Source organism: Zootoca vivipara, chromosome 11 (genome assembly GCF_965207765.1).
Source record: "Zootoca vivipara chromosome 11, rZooViv2.hap1.1, whole genome shotgun sequence".
Classification (NCBI taxonomy): domain Eukaryota; kingdom Metazoa; phylum Chordata; class Lepidosauria; order Squamata; family Lacertidae; genus Zootoca; species Zootoca vivipara.
The window spans coordinates 54231703-54246700 of NC_142594.1; the positions used below are offsets into that span (position 1 = coordinate 54231703).

General features: G+C 44.3%; 1 protein-coding gene across 2 annotated transcripts in view; it reads right to left on the reverse strand.

Moving 5' to 3' along the window:
* The window catches only part of ALS2CL (ALS2 C-terminal like), a 76343-nt gene that overhangs the window by 38427 nt on the left and 22918 nt on the right, over window positions 1–14998 (reverse strand). For both annotated transcript variants that reach the window (XM_060280995.2, XM_060280996.2), the window contains exons 2-6: window positions 11675–11783; window positions 8436–8613; window positions 6269–6334; window positions 4245–4410; window positions 510–635 (exon numbers count right to left, since the gene is read on the reverse strand). In XM_060280995.2, the coding sequence (XP_060136978.2) occupies window positions 510–635; window positions 4245–4410; window positions 6269–6334; window positions 8436–8613; window positions 11675–11780 (642 nt within the window). In that variant the 5' untranslated portion in view covers window positions 11781–11783. The remainder of the gene's footprint in view (window positions 1–509; window positions 636–4244; window positions 4411–6268; window positions 6335–8435; window positions 8614–11674; window positions 11784–14998) is intronic.

The following is a 14998-nucleotide window of genomic DNA, read 5'->3' on the forward strand; positions in this document are numbered from 1 at the left end:
GCATGACTAAGCCGCTTCTGGCAAACCAGAGCAGCGAATGGAAACGCCGTTTACCTTCCCGCTTGGAGCAGTACCTATTTATCTACTTGCACTTTGACGTGCTTTCGAACTGCTAGGTTGGCAGGAGCTGGGACCGAGCAACGGGAGCTCACCCTGTCGCGGGGATTCGAACCGCCGACCTTCTGATCGGCAAGCCCTATGCTCTGTGGTTTAGCCCACAGCGCCACCCGCGTCCTTTACCATATAGCATATATTAAACACAAAAACAGCAACAGTTTGTTGTTGACAAAGGACAGCTGGACAAAGAAAGGGCCCCATTACCTTCAGTAGCTTAGGGTCTCATCAAACCTAAATCCAGCCCTCAGCCAAGGCCTCTTTGGACTGGGGGCTGGCACCAGAATTCCTCCCCCCCCCAGCTGCCGAGTTTTTGAGCCATTGAATCTTTGAAATGCTTTGCGCATCAGGGACCCGTAAGACCTCTTGCAACCCTTTCCCCCTCTGTGACGCACCGTGAACTTGTGGCCCAGGGACTTCCAGAGGCTCCGGGTGAGGTTGGCTTCATCCAAAGCTTGACAAATGAACAAGTGGAGCTTTGCAAAACCTTCCGCAGCTTCGCTCACTTCTTTAACCAGGTACTGTTAGGTGGGGATAAAAACCAACAACATAGCTCTTCAGAAATCTTTCATTTTTAAAATCATCAAAAGGCAGGTCTACACCACCGGAGAAGTGGATGCTATTTCTTATTTTATTGCATTGTGTTATTGTAGTTTTGTTTGCATAGTAGCATAACTCCCAACGCTTCCCCACAAAAATCCTTCTAGAGTTCTTGTAGCAAGGAAATGGAAAAGTGAAATAATCCCAACAACCACAGATTGGCAGATACTGATGATAGAATATTTACAATTGGCAAAATTGACGGGTTCGGTGCAAGGATTAGAGAAACAAAAAGTATCAAAAGAGTGGATTATATATAAAGAATAGACAAATCTATATAGTACCAACAATCCCATATTGGCAGAATTGGAATGATATTTGTAAAAGAAAAAAAACAAACGAAGTATTTAAGGGGGGGAGAGACGACATAGTAACAAAAACCTGTGAAAAAAATAAGGATAGAAAAAAATCAGGTATAATGAAAAGGATTGGAAATAATACCACATGTTTAATCTGGATGTAACATTTTGGAAGTGTTTTAGTTTAGTTTAGTTTTCTTTATTCTTATGTGTATGAGTTAAAATGTATGTGAATGCTTTTAAAATATATTTTTGCACCTTTGTGTACTTTTAAACAATTTTCAATAAAGAATATATTTTTTAAAAATCCTTGGAAATCTAGCTTGGGAAGGATGCTGTGAGTTGTTAAGAGACATTCCTACCACCCGTCCTCCACTTTTAGCACCATGCATAAAATTGCAACCTATCTAAACATATAATGTCCGTTCCACACTTACAAGGAATCTTTTAGCAGGGCAGCACCTGCCCTGTGGAACTCCCTGCCCATTGACAGTATAGGCAGGCACCTTCACTATACTGTTTCCAGCACCCGCTGAAACCTTTTCTGTTTTGGCAAACCTACCCCAGATGCATAAGCTACATACAATTTAGTTTTATACTGCTGTTTCTAACTGCTCGTATTATTTATATTATGATTTTTTTAGGCCGCATTGTTTTTAAATTCTGGTTTCTGTCCACAAAATGTACGTTATGTAAACCACTTGGCAGTTTCTTTACAAATACAGTGGTACCTCGGGTTACATTACTCTTTGGAGGTCTTTAAGCAGAGGCTTGACAGGCATATGTCAAGAATGCTTTGATGGTCTCTTCCTTGTGGTCTCTTCCAACTCTATGATTCTATTATTACCTTCCGGTAACATAATTTCGAGTTGCGAACGCGGCAAACCCAGAAGTGTATACTTCCGGGTTTTGAAGCACGTGCATGCGCAGAACCTCTCTATCGTGTCACGCACGTGCACAGAATCGGTGCCTCTGGATATGGACTTTTCGGGGAAAGTATGGACACCCGGTACGAACTAAGTTCGTATCTGGAGGGTCCACTGTAGTAGTAGTAATAATAATAATAATAACAATATTAATTTTATTATTTATACCGCACCCATCTGGCTGGGTTTCCCCAGCAACTCTGGGCAGACTCCAGCAAAATATTAAAATACAATAATTCATCAAATATTAAAAGCTTCTCTAAACAGGGCTGCCTTCAGATGTCTTCTAAAAGTCAGGTAGTTGTTTATTTCCTTGACATCTGATGGAAGGGCGTTCCACAGGGTGGGTGCCACCACCGAGAAGGCCCTCTGCCTGGTTCCCTGCAACTTGGCTTCTCACAACAAGGGAACCGCCAGAAGGCCCTCGGAGCTGGACCTCAGTGTCCGGGCAGAACGATGGGGGTGGAGACGCTCCTTCAGGTATACTGGACCGAGGCCATTTAGGGATTTAAAGGTCAGCACCAACATTTTGAATTGTGCTCGGAAACGTACTGGGAGCGAATGTAGGTCCTTCAGGACTGGTGTTATATGGTCTCGGCGGCCACTGCCAGTCACCAGTTTGGCTACCGCATTCTGGATTATTGTAGTTTTCAGGTCACCTTCAAAGGTAGCCCCACATAGAGCCCATTGCAGTAATCCAATTAAGTGGTACACAAATTATGTTAAATAGAAAAACATCCTTAGATTTATAAACCAGTCGAAACAAAATAAAAAAATTCCTTCCAGCAGCACCTTAAAGACCAAGTAAGTTTTTATTTTGGTATGAGCTTTCGTGTGCATGCACACTTCACACATGCACACGAAAGCTCATACCAAAATAAAAACTTAGTTGGTCTTTAAGGTGCTGCTGGAAGGAATTTTTTTATTTTGTTCCGACTACGTCAGACCAACATGCCTACCTACCAGATTTATCCAGAGGGGCGAGTCCACTGTGAGTGGTACGGCAGAGATCAGGGAGCTGAACAGCAGGGGGCGCCAGAGTCTTGCGTTCCAGGCCCCTGCGCACATAACTGAAATTGTGTAAAGTGGGGAGCACCCTATAAAAAGCTTCCAGATGTCTGCTTTTTTTCCTGCTCTCCAGCTTGCTCTCTCCCACTGTCTCCCCAATCCAGATCAAAATATCTGAAGCTGAAGCTCTGGGGCTGGCAGGAGGCCGGAGGATGCTCAGGGAAGAGGCTGCTGCTGCTGCTGCTGCTGCTGCTGCTGCTGCTGCTGCTGCTGCTGCTGCTGCTGCTGCTGCTGCTGCAAAACCCCGCATGCCAGCTGTTAGGCGGGGAGGCAGAACAGCCTAAATCAAGCCCCACTGTGCCTCTTTGGGGCTTCTTCCATCCTCACTGATTTGAAAAAACAAAACAACTTACTTTCACCTGCCCCACCCCAAAAACAAAACAGTTTTTCATTCAAGAAAAACGGCATATTGAACCCTCCCTACCATAGCTCTCAAGGAAAGTTGGGGATGTTTTTAATGTCTGATGTGCTTAATATTTTTAATTTGTTGGAAGCCGCCCAGAGTGGCTAGGGCAACCTAGTCAGATGGGCAGCATATACTAAATAAATAAATACATTATTACTATTATTAATCTGCACAGACAAGTAGAGAAGGTTAAGGGGTGATATGATAGCCATGTTCAAATATATAAAAGGATGTCATATAGAGGAGGGAGAAAGGTTGTTTTCTGCTGCTCCAGAGAAGCGGACACGGAGCAATGGATTCAAGCTACAAGAAAGAAGATTCCACCTAAACATTAGGAAGAACTTCCTGACAGTAAGAGCTGTTCGACAGTGGAATTTGCTGCCAAGGAGTGTGGTGGACTCTCCTTCTTTGGAGGTCTTTAAGCAGAGGCTTGACAGGCATATGTCAAGCATGCTTTGATGGTGTTTCCTGCTTGGCAGGGGGTTGGACTGGATGGCCCTTGTGGTCTCTTCCAACTCTATGATTCTAAGTCTAACAGCTTATTTTTTAATTATTTTTATATATCCTTTATTTATTTTTTATTTATTATTGCATTTCTTGCAAGTAGCTCAAGGTGATGCTATGCTGTTCTCCCCCTCCTCAATTAATCCCCCAAACCACGACGCCGACCCTGCGAGGTGGGTAAGGCTGAGAGGTAGGGACTGAGCCAAAATCACCCAGTGAGCTTCAGGGCCAAGTTGGGGTTGCGAAGCCAGGTCCCCTGAATCCCAAGTCACAGCACTCTAACCACTATGCCACGCTGCCTAGTAAAAGGCGTACAGGATCCGCTACCTGGCCTGGAGCTTCCTTGAGCTGGGAGAAGACCAGGCTGTACTTCTGGAGGTGCTCCCAGAAGGGCTTGTGCAGCACAGTGTGGAGAGCGACAGCGATGGACGTCCCCGGAGAGAAGTCCGCGAGGAACTGCTGCAGCGACGGCTTGTGGGTCTTCCAGAAATCACTGCAACGATTCAGACAAAAACAAGCTGTGAGCGGGAGGCCAGAGGACAAATTAATGCGAGCACAAGTCGTGCCTTGGTGTGGATTCTATTACAGCAAATTCTCTCTGTGTGTGTGTCTGGCAGGGGGATCCTAAGGCTCCTTCATACATAAAGCTTTTGTAAGAGCATAATGATGCTTAGGAAGGAGAGATCCTGAAGCTGAGGCTCCAATACTTTGGCCACCTCATGAGAAGAGAAGACTCCCCGGAAAAGACCCTGATGTTGGGCAAGATGGAGGGCACAAGGAGAAGGGGACGACAGAGGACAAGATGGTTGGACAGTGTTCTCGAGGCTACAAACATGAGTTTGACCAAACTGCGGGAGGCAGTGGAAGACAGGAGTGCCTGGCAGGCTCTGGTCCATGGGGTCACGAAGACTCGGACACGACTAAACGACTAAACAACAACAAGAAGAGCATAAGAATAGATCAGGCCCATCTAGTCCAGCATCCTATTCTCACAGTGGCCAACCAAATGTCTGTGGGAAACCAGCAAGCAGGATCTGAACACGAGACCTCTCCCCTCCTGAGGTTTCCAGCAACTGGTCTTCCTAAGCGACATTAGAAGAAATCTGAAGGCAGCCCTGTTTAGGGAAGCTTTTAATATTTAATAGATTATTTTAATATACTGTTGGAAGCCGCCCAGAGTGGCTGGGGAAACCCAGCCAGATGGGCGGGTTATAAACAACAACAACAACAACAACAACAACAATTTATTATCATTATCATTATCATTATTGTCTACCAGCTCCATCTGGTATGCAGGATGAGGTCCTACCTGCCTGCAGACTGTCTTGCCAGAGTGACGCATGCACTGGTTATCTCCCGCTTGGACTACTGCAATGCGCTCTACGTGGGGCTACCTTTGAAGGTGACCCGGAAACTGCAGCTAATCCAGAATGCGGCAGCCAGACTGGTGACTGGGAGTGGCCGCCGAGACCACATAACACCGGTCTTGAAAAATCTACATTCGCCCCCAGTACGTTTCCAAGCACAATTCAAAGTGTTGGTGCTGACCTTTAAAGCCCTAAACGGCCTCGGTCCAGTATACCTGAAGGGGTGTCTCCACCCCCATTGTTCTGCCCAGACACTGAGGTCCAGCTCCGAGAGCCTTCTGGCGGTTCCCTCGTTGCAAGAAGCCAAGTTGCAGGGAACCAGGCAGAGGGCCTTCTCGGTGGTGGCACCCACCCTGTGGAACACTATCTCATCAGATGTCAAGGAAATAAACAACTACCTGACTTTTAGAAGACATCTGAAGGCAGCCCTGTTTAGGGAATGTTTTTTAATGTTTGATGTTTTATCGTATTTTTAATATTCTGTTGGGAACTGCCCAGAGTGGCTAGGGAAACCCAGCCAGATGGGCGGGATATAAATAAATTTTATTATTATTATTATTATTATTATTATTATTATTATTATTATTATCACTGCAGAGGCAGAGCACAGCCATCCTGGCTAGTAGCCATCAATAGGCTTCTCCGTTCATTTGACTAATTCTCTTTTAAAGTCATTTAAAGTGGAAAGAGAAAGGTCTTTCTCCCTCTCTCATTACCCTAGAACTTGTGGACCTCCGATGAGGCTCAATGTGGGAAGATTCAGGACCGATAAAAGAAATCACTTCCTCAAGCAGTGCAGAGTTAAACTATGGAACTCCCTGCCACAGGAGGCAGTAATGGCCTACAGCTCTTGCCCTCAGATCCTATTGGACGGGTTTCCCATAATGGGCATCTAGCTAACCACTGTGAGAACAGGATGCTGGACTAGATGGGCCACTGGCCTTATCCTGCAGACTCTTCAAGCACCCTACAAGCCATACTCACCTTTTATTTCTGGCAGCATGGTCAAAGACTTGGGTCACGACACAACTGGTGAAAGTGGAGAAGTACCTGTTTAAAATAAATCGGGGCAAGCGTTAGGCTGTGTGTCTGAGCTCTCTGGGATTGAAGCAATGTTGCAGACGTTTTGCAGATGTATAGATGGTATATTACACCCGTAAAGATGGCAAAAATGTTTAAAACAGGCTCCAATAAGTGTTGGAAATGTAAAGAAAAAGGGCGCAGATTCTTCTTCTTCTTTTTATATAAATCATTTTTGTTAAATTTTTCACTTTAACAATCCAATCATGTCATATTAATTATTCCAAATTATACAAATGCATATAAATTAATCCAAATATTCTGCCAAATTATAAAAAAATTGCTTCCCATGCTCCGAGAGGGCACATTCTTTCATATGTAGTGGAACTGTAAACTTACTAAAAAGTAGTGTACTGGGAAATGATTTATAATGAATTGAAGAAAATGTTTAAGTTAATTTTGTGAAAATTTCAGAAGCTTTCTTGCTAAGCATTTCAGTTTAAGATTTGCCAAAAGAGAAGGAAAAAAAACTTTTCATGTATGCTACAACTGCAGCTAGGATTTTGCTAGCACAAAGATGGAAGAGTGCAGAAATACCAACTAAAGAAGAATGGGAAGAAAAATTGATGGAATACACTGAAATGGCAAAATTAACAGAAAGACTTCGAGACAAAGACAATAGAGATTTTAAGAAAGACTGGGAACCATTTATGTTGTATCTACAGAATCAATGCAGTGGACTCACTTGCAAGGTTTGATTAAACACTTGCAACTAACAAAAATAAACAAAATAAATGTAGAAATAGAAAAATGAGGTTAAGGATGATAAGAGAAGAGTAATAATTATCTTAAAGAATAAGAAATAACTAATAAGCAGGGTGAGATAAAATGCCAAAAAACCAGAAAATGTGGTTGTGGGAAGTCACGGGGGATGGGGTGGGGGTTTATATTCTATATTGTTTTCTTTTGTGTGAAATATGACGATAAAATGGAAAAAAAACTTAATAAAATCATTTTTTTAAAAAAAAGCAACGTTGCAGATGTTTTGCAATGCTCTTTTACAAATGTTTGACGGGAAGGTCAGGGCAGAGCTTCCATCGGGAGTTGGACTACTAGGCAATCCTTAAGGGCCCCAATGCAACTCTACAATTCTATGATTTCGCTGTCTGTGATCACTTCATGTCTAACATGGTTCCTGAGCGCACAAGGGAAACTGTCTTTACCAAAATAGGCAAATACTGTAAATATAAAATGTGTGAATATCACTTTTCTATCCCATCTCTCCTCTGAGGAACTCAAGAAGGCATATGCGATTCTTTTCCTCCCCATTTTATCCTCACAACAACCCTGAGAGGTAGGCCAAGCAAGCTGCGAGTTTCAAAGCCGAGCCAGGATTTGAACCCTGGTCTCACACAGGGCCAGATTTACGTATAAGCTAAACAAGCTATAGCTTAGGACCCTACTCTCTTGGGGGACCCCCCCCAAATTATCAGTCTTTGTAAATTGTGTTTCTGAAGGAACTTTTGTTATTGCCAAATGCCAATGTGTTTGCATTATTAAGTTTGTGGTGAATAAAAAAAAATCATTTTAAGTTAGAGGTTAATAATTATTTCACTATTAATATACTTCTTCTTAGTTGTATATCAGTTCAAAAAATACTTTGATAAAATACATATTTTGTTATGTGCAAATGGCTTTAGATACCTATTAGGTCCATAAATTACCATATACTGCATATATTCAACACAAAAAGCAGTGACAATTTGTTGTTGACAAAGGACAGCTGGACATATAAAGGGCCCCATTACCTTCAGTAGCTGAGGGCCACATCAAACCTAAATCCGGCCCTGGTCTCACAGGTCCTAGTCTGACACTCTAACCCAGAGCTTTCCAAACTCTTCGTCACAACATGTTAGTGTTTCGGCTGCATTGTGTAGTTGCGCAAACGCTCTTTGTGCTCTTCCCGGGGCTGGAAAGAGAGCGGGCAGCCAGCCGGTTTGCTAGCCAAACTGAATTACTGTGTCGCAAACTGATGCACGTCTAAAAAGTGTGTCGCCAACAGGAAAAGTTTGGAAAGCTCTGCTCTAACCACTACGGCACGCTGCCTGCACGGGTTTGCGGTTGTACTCACTGGATGTAAGCGTCAAGGAACAAGTCGGCTTTCTGGGCCAGGTACAGGTCTTGGACGCTGACGGATTCTGACACGCCGAAGGTTTGCTTCAGAGTTCTGTAGTCCTCCTCCGTCAGGTCCCAGACGACTTGGAAGCGGTCGTTCAGCTCGACCAAGAGCTTCGTTTTCTCAAAAGACCCTTCGGCACAAGCGGGAAAGGAGCAAACGTTTAATCAGGGGTCAGCAGACTTTTCAGCAGGGGGCCGGTCCACTGTTCCTCAGACCTTGTGAGGGGCCGGACTATATATTTTTTTGGGGGGGGGGGAAATGACTGAATTCCTATGCCCCACAAATAACCCAGAGATGCATTTTAAATAGAAGGACACATTCTACTCATGTAAAAACATGCTGATTCCCGGACCCGTCCAGGGGCCGGATTTAGAAGGCGATTGGGCCGGATCCAGCCCCCAGGCCTTAGTTTCCCTACCCATGTGTTAGATGCTTCCCAACGCCAAGTCTGGGCATTGATCCGTCCTGCTCCATACTGTCCACACTGACTGGCAGCAGCTCTCTGGGGTCTCCGGAAAAGGGCCTCTGCCAGCCTTACCACGAGATGTCAGGAATTGAACCCGGGATCTTCTGCATGCAAGCCAGGTGTTCTGCCACTGAGCTGTGATGCAAAAGCGCCCCCCCCCCCCCGAGTTCAGTGCTCACTACCCCAAAATTTGGGGAAATGCTGGCCAGGGCTGGGAGGCGCTTGTCTCCGACAAAAGATCTGGCAGATCCACAAGATAGCCCGTGATGGCTGAATCCAATGGATTTCAAGAGGTCCAAAACTTCCTGAGCTCAGCAGGTTGGAGAGGGAGCTGAAACCAGGGGCATAATTCTTTCTGAAGGAGTATTTCTTTTTTTAAAAAAAGAAAGAAATATCCCCAACATTTCTCCAAAAGGCAGCATGGAGAGAAAGTGATTTCCCAAGAATAAATGCAGGACAGCCCCGGCGAGTAAGGCCACCTGGAGCAGCATGCATAGAGCATAGAATCATAGAGTTGGAAGAGACCACAAGGGCCATCCAGTCCAACCCCCTGCCAAGCAGGAAACACCATCAAAGCATTATTGACATATGCCTGTCAAGCCTCTGCTTAAAGGCCTCCAAAGAAGGAGACTCCACCACACTCCTTGGCTGCAAATTCCACTGCCGAACAGCTCTTACTGTCAGGAAGTTCTTCCTAATGTTTAGGTGGAATCTTCTTTCTTGTAGCTTGAATCCATTGCTCCGTGTCAGCTTCTCTGGAGCAGCAGAAAACAGCCTTTCTCCCTCCTCCATATGACCTCCTTTCATATATTTGAACATGGCTATCATATCACCCCTTAACCTTCTCTTCTCCAGGCTAAACATACCCAGCTCCCTAAGCCGTTCCTCATAAGGCACCGTTTCCAGGCCTTTGACCACTTTGGTTGCCCTCCTCTGGACACGTTCCAGCTTGTCAGTATCCTTCTTGAACTGTGGTGCCCAGAACTGGACACAGAGCAGTGGCAGAGGAAGGGGCAGGGGGGAACGGTGCGCCCCAGGTGCTATCTCCAAGGGGCGTGGCAAGAAGGCACCCCACGGGGGGTTCGTCCTGCAGCCCTGGGCGCGGTGGTGTGAGCCGCAGCCGCTGCCACTGCAGCCGCAAGTGGAGGATCCCTCCGCCGTCCCCGTGGCACTGCCGTACGGAGCGGCGCCGTGCATGCGCTGTTAGGGTGATGACTTTTTCATTTTTTCCTCAAAAAATATTTCCTGTAGCACAAATGGATGAACTTTTGCCTATTAATGACTAAAATGAGGAATATTCCATTGAAATATATATAAAAAAAGATCACGCACAAACAGTTTTTAATTTTTTTTTGTATGCCGTTTTACCATTTCATAAAATTGTATTTAACAATTCTATACATATCCCTGCCAGGCATGCTGGGAAAAGAACCTACAGGAGAGGTAGCAAAACATCGCCCTCTAGCGGCGTCTATACTGTTACTGCAGCTAAAAAAAGCTTCCTTGTGTGTTTGATGACCCTATATAATGTTGTATATTTGTGACTCTAAAGCTTGGGTTCAATTTTATATCTGCTTACAGTGACTTCAAAAATGGTCAAAAAACTGATAAATAAATTTTTTTAAATCATTTTGTACGTGAGGTTTTTTTTATATCAAATCTCTTTGAAAGTAAGATTTTATCTAATCTTTAATGAAAGCTCATAAAATTGTGGTACAGGGAAATGAGGTTGTAAAACAGTCATCACCCTAATACGCTGTACATAGTGGTGCATGTGCATGCATCGTACGTAGTGGTGCTACGCATGCGCTGCCGGGCACTTTGTATTGGAAAATAATATATATAATAAGAATAATATTTGAGACAACTGGATTTTGAAACTTGCTTAATCTAAATCATATATCCCAGTTTACAGCGGCCCTTTAAAGTACGCTTCACGCAGAGTATACGCAGTCAGAAGTTGACCTGGCTAAGAAAACACCACCAAGAGCTTAGGGAATTATCTCCCTAATATGAAACCCCTTACTAGCTGCACACTTGTAAAAGTATGCAGATGAAAATATAAACGGTTGGGTTTCTTTAACTGAAATACAAACTGACTCTAAAGAGACTTTAAACTAAAGATAAATGCTTTCTCTCTTAGCAACATTCCAACCTTCAACCCATTCCAAACCTCCCACAAACTCCCACATAACTCCCACATAACTCCCATTAAACTACCCAAGAATTAACAGCAAACTAGCATTATAACTAAGCAACTCTCATACTAAGATTCAACTAAGAAATCTCTTAAACTGAGAACAACTGAGAGAGTGATCTACTAAGAGATGAATCAAACTGAAAGATCTAACTAAGAGATACAAAAGTCTTTCTGGCAGAGCCTTACATACAAGAAGCAGAGCCCACGCCTGTGAACAATTAACCTGTTTCTCTTAGACAGTATTTACATTAGACCGGCTCTAAAGTAACTTGACTATTCAAAAAATCCAACACTTTGCCCTCCGGTGCAGCCCCAAGCGGAGGACCAAGCGACCGTCCGTACGGCATACGTAGCGGCGCACACACATGCGCCATACATAGTGGTGCTGTGCATGCGCCGCTGGGTCGTTCCCCCCCCCCAACACATGGCACCGGGTGCTGGAGAGCCTTCCTTCGCCCCGGCACAGAATGTGAAATTTCAAGCCCAGGGAGCCCACATCACAGCAGCTTTGCGCTCTGTGCTCACCTGACTGCAGGAGGGGCTGGAGGAGGACGCTGTTGATCCGAGCAAGGCAGGCAGCGAAGGAATCCTCCGTCCTAAGCAGTGAGGCAGCAACGTCTGTGATGCTCATGTCCTGCCAGGGATCAGGAAATAGGAGAGAACACAAAAGACTCCCAATTAGACCAGAGCTGGAAAATGAAAATAAAAACCAGCCACCCAAGTAGCCTGACCACATTGAACAAATCAAATTCGCAAACCTTTATCGGCATATATATACAAGATTCCAGCAGTGTTCGGAGCAATAAAATAACTCGGCGTAATCTGCATCGGACACTTAAGTTAACGTTGTGTAACATTCACATGGATATGGAACAACTGATTGGTTCGAAATTGGGAAAGGAGTACGACAAGGTTGTATATTGTCTCCCTGCTTATTTAACTTATATGCAGAATTCATCATGCGAAAGGCTGGACTAGATGAATCCCAAGCCGGAATTAAGATTGCCGGAAGAAATATCAACAACCTCAGATATGCAGATGACACAACCTTGATGACAGAAAGCGAGGAGGAATTAAAGAACCTTTTAATGAGGGTGAAAGAGGAGAGCGCAAAATATGGTCTGAAGCTCAACATCAAAAAAACCAAGATCATGGCCACTGGTCCCATCACCTCCTGGCAAATAGAAGGGGAAGAAATGGAGGCAGTGAGAGATTTTACTTTCTTGGGCTCCTTGATCACTGCAGATGGTGACAGCAGTCACGAAATTAAAAGATGCCTGCTTCTTGGGAGAAAAGCAATGACAAACCTAGACAGCATCTTAAAAAGCAGAGACATCACCTTGCCTACAAAGGTCCGTATAGTTAAAGCTATGGTTTTCCCAGTAGTGATGTATGGAAGTGAGAGCTGGACCATAAAGAAGGCTGATCGCCAAAGAATTGATGCTTTTGAATTCTGGTGCTGGAGGAGACTCTTGAGAGTCCCATGGACTGCAAGAAGATCAAACTTATCCATTCTGAAGGAAATCAGCCCTGAGTGCTCCCTGGAAGGACAGATCATGAAGCTGAGGCTCCAATACTTTGGCCACCTCATGAGAAGAGAAGACTCCCTGGAAAAGACCCTGATGTTGGGAAAGATTGAGGGCACTAGGAAAAGGGGACGACAGAGGACGAGATGGTTGGACAGTATTCTCGAAGCTACGAACATGAGTTTGACCAAACTGCGGGAGGCAGTGGAAGACAGGAGGGCCTGGCGTGCTCTGGTCCATGGGGTCATGAAGAGTCGGACACGACTAAATGACTAAACAACAACAACATTCACAAATCCTCATTGCGCGTTGCAGAAACCTGGCTGCTACCTCCATCTTATCCCCGTCCTAAGGAAATGTCTGAATGTCACTCCATACTAACAACCAACTGACTAATAAACTTAGGCCCAATTGTCTGATGTCAGGGGCAGTGCAAAAGAACATTGGCAGCTGATTCTACAGTGGTACCTTGGTTCTCAAACGCCTTGGTACTCAACTTGGAACACGAACACTGCAAACCAGGAAGTAAGTGTTCCAGTTTGCGAACTTTTTTCGGAAGCCAAATATGCTCCGTTTGGAGTGTTACGCTTCCATTTTGAGTGCCACACTTCCGTTTTGAGTGTTACGCTGAGGTCTGTCTGTTTTTGCTATTTATTTTGCATTTTTGTGAGTTTTTTTGTTTTGTTTTTGTGACTGTGTGGAGCCCAGTTCAGCTACTGATTGATTGTGTGGCTGCAGTACACTGTTTATTGCTTCCATTTCATGGATCAATGGTCTAGTAGTTCGATAGTAATATCCATGTTAAATTGCTGTTTTAGGGGTTGTTTTTAAAAGTCTGGAACAGATTAATCCATTTTGCAGTACTTTCTATGGGAAAGCGTGCCTTGGTTTTGGAACAGACTTCTGGAACGGTTTATGTTTGAAAGCCAAGGTACCACTATAAATGTCTCACCCACAGGGCCATAGTCTCTCTACGAGTGGCGTTTTCTGAAATCTCCCCTGCACCTTTGCCAAAAGCAATCTCACTAACATGTCTGCCCTGAGTTGATTCAGTTTTGATCAAATGGAAGAAATAAGATGTCATTGGCTGTCCACCTTGAACCATCTGCAGACTTGCACAGTTTTAACAAAGAGTCTGTAAGTGACTGTGGAGGCCAATTCTGGATCCACACATCCTTCCACAGTGGGGACATTGGTGGGAGTTGATCATGGTGTGGATTTGCCAAGCGTGCCTTCCTCTTAGCACGTTTCTCCCTTGCGTCCTGAGTTCGAGTGTCTTCAAAGCCCATGACACCTTTGGTAAAGGCTATTCTCCCATTGGAGTGCTCGCAGGCCAGGGTTTCCCAGTTGTCAGTGTTTATACTAATATATATATATATATATATATATATATATATATATATATACACACACACATATACATATACATATATATACACACACAGTACAGTGGTACCTCAGTTTATGAACACAATTGGTTCCGGAAGTCTGTTCATAAACTGAAGCATTCATAAACTGAAGTGAACTTTCCCATTGAAAGTAATGGAAAGTGGATTAATCCATTCCAGATGGGTCCGCAGCGTTCATAAACCGAAAATTCGTAAACCGAGGTGTTCATAAACCGAGGTTCCACTGTATATAGATTTGCCTTGAGAGAGTCGTTACACCTCTTTTGTTGACTACCAGCATTACACTTTCCATTTTTAAATTCAGAATAGAGTAGTTGCTTTGGAAGACGATCATCAGGCATCTGCACTACATGACCAGTCCAATGAAGTTGATGTTGAAGAATCATTGCTTCAACACTGGTGATCGTTGCTTCTTCCAGTACACTGATATTAGTTCACTTGCCTTCCCAAGTGATGTGTAACATTTTTCAGAGACATGATTGATGGAATCTTTCGAGGAGTTGGAGATGGTGTTTATAAATGGTCCATGTTTCACAAGCATACAGCAAGGTTGGTAGTACAATAGCTTTGCAAACAAGCCTTTTGGTTTCCCTGTGAATGTCCTGGTCCTCAAACACTCTTCACTTCAATCGGGAGAAAGCTGTACTCGCAGAGCTCAGGCCAGGCATAGGCAAACTTGGCCCTCCAGATGTTTGGGGACTAAAACTCCCATGATCCCTAGCTAACAGGACCAGTGGTCAGGGGTGATGGGAATTGTCTCAAAACATCTGGCGGGCCAACTTTTCCTATGCCTGGCTCAGGTGATGCTGGATATCAATGTCGGCCCTTGTGGAAAGATAACTGCCCAACGAGTTGAGGAAGGGGGACCTACACATTTCTCATCTGGCACAGAGCCACTTCCTTTGTTACCTTAA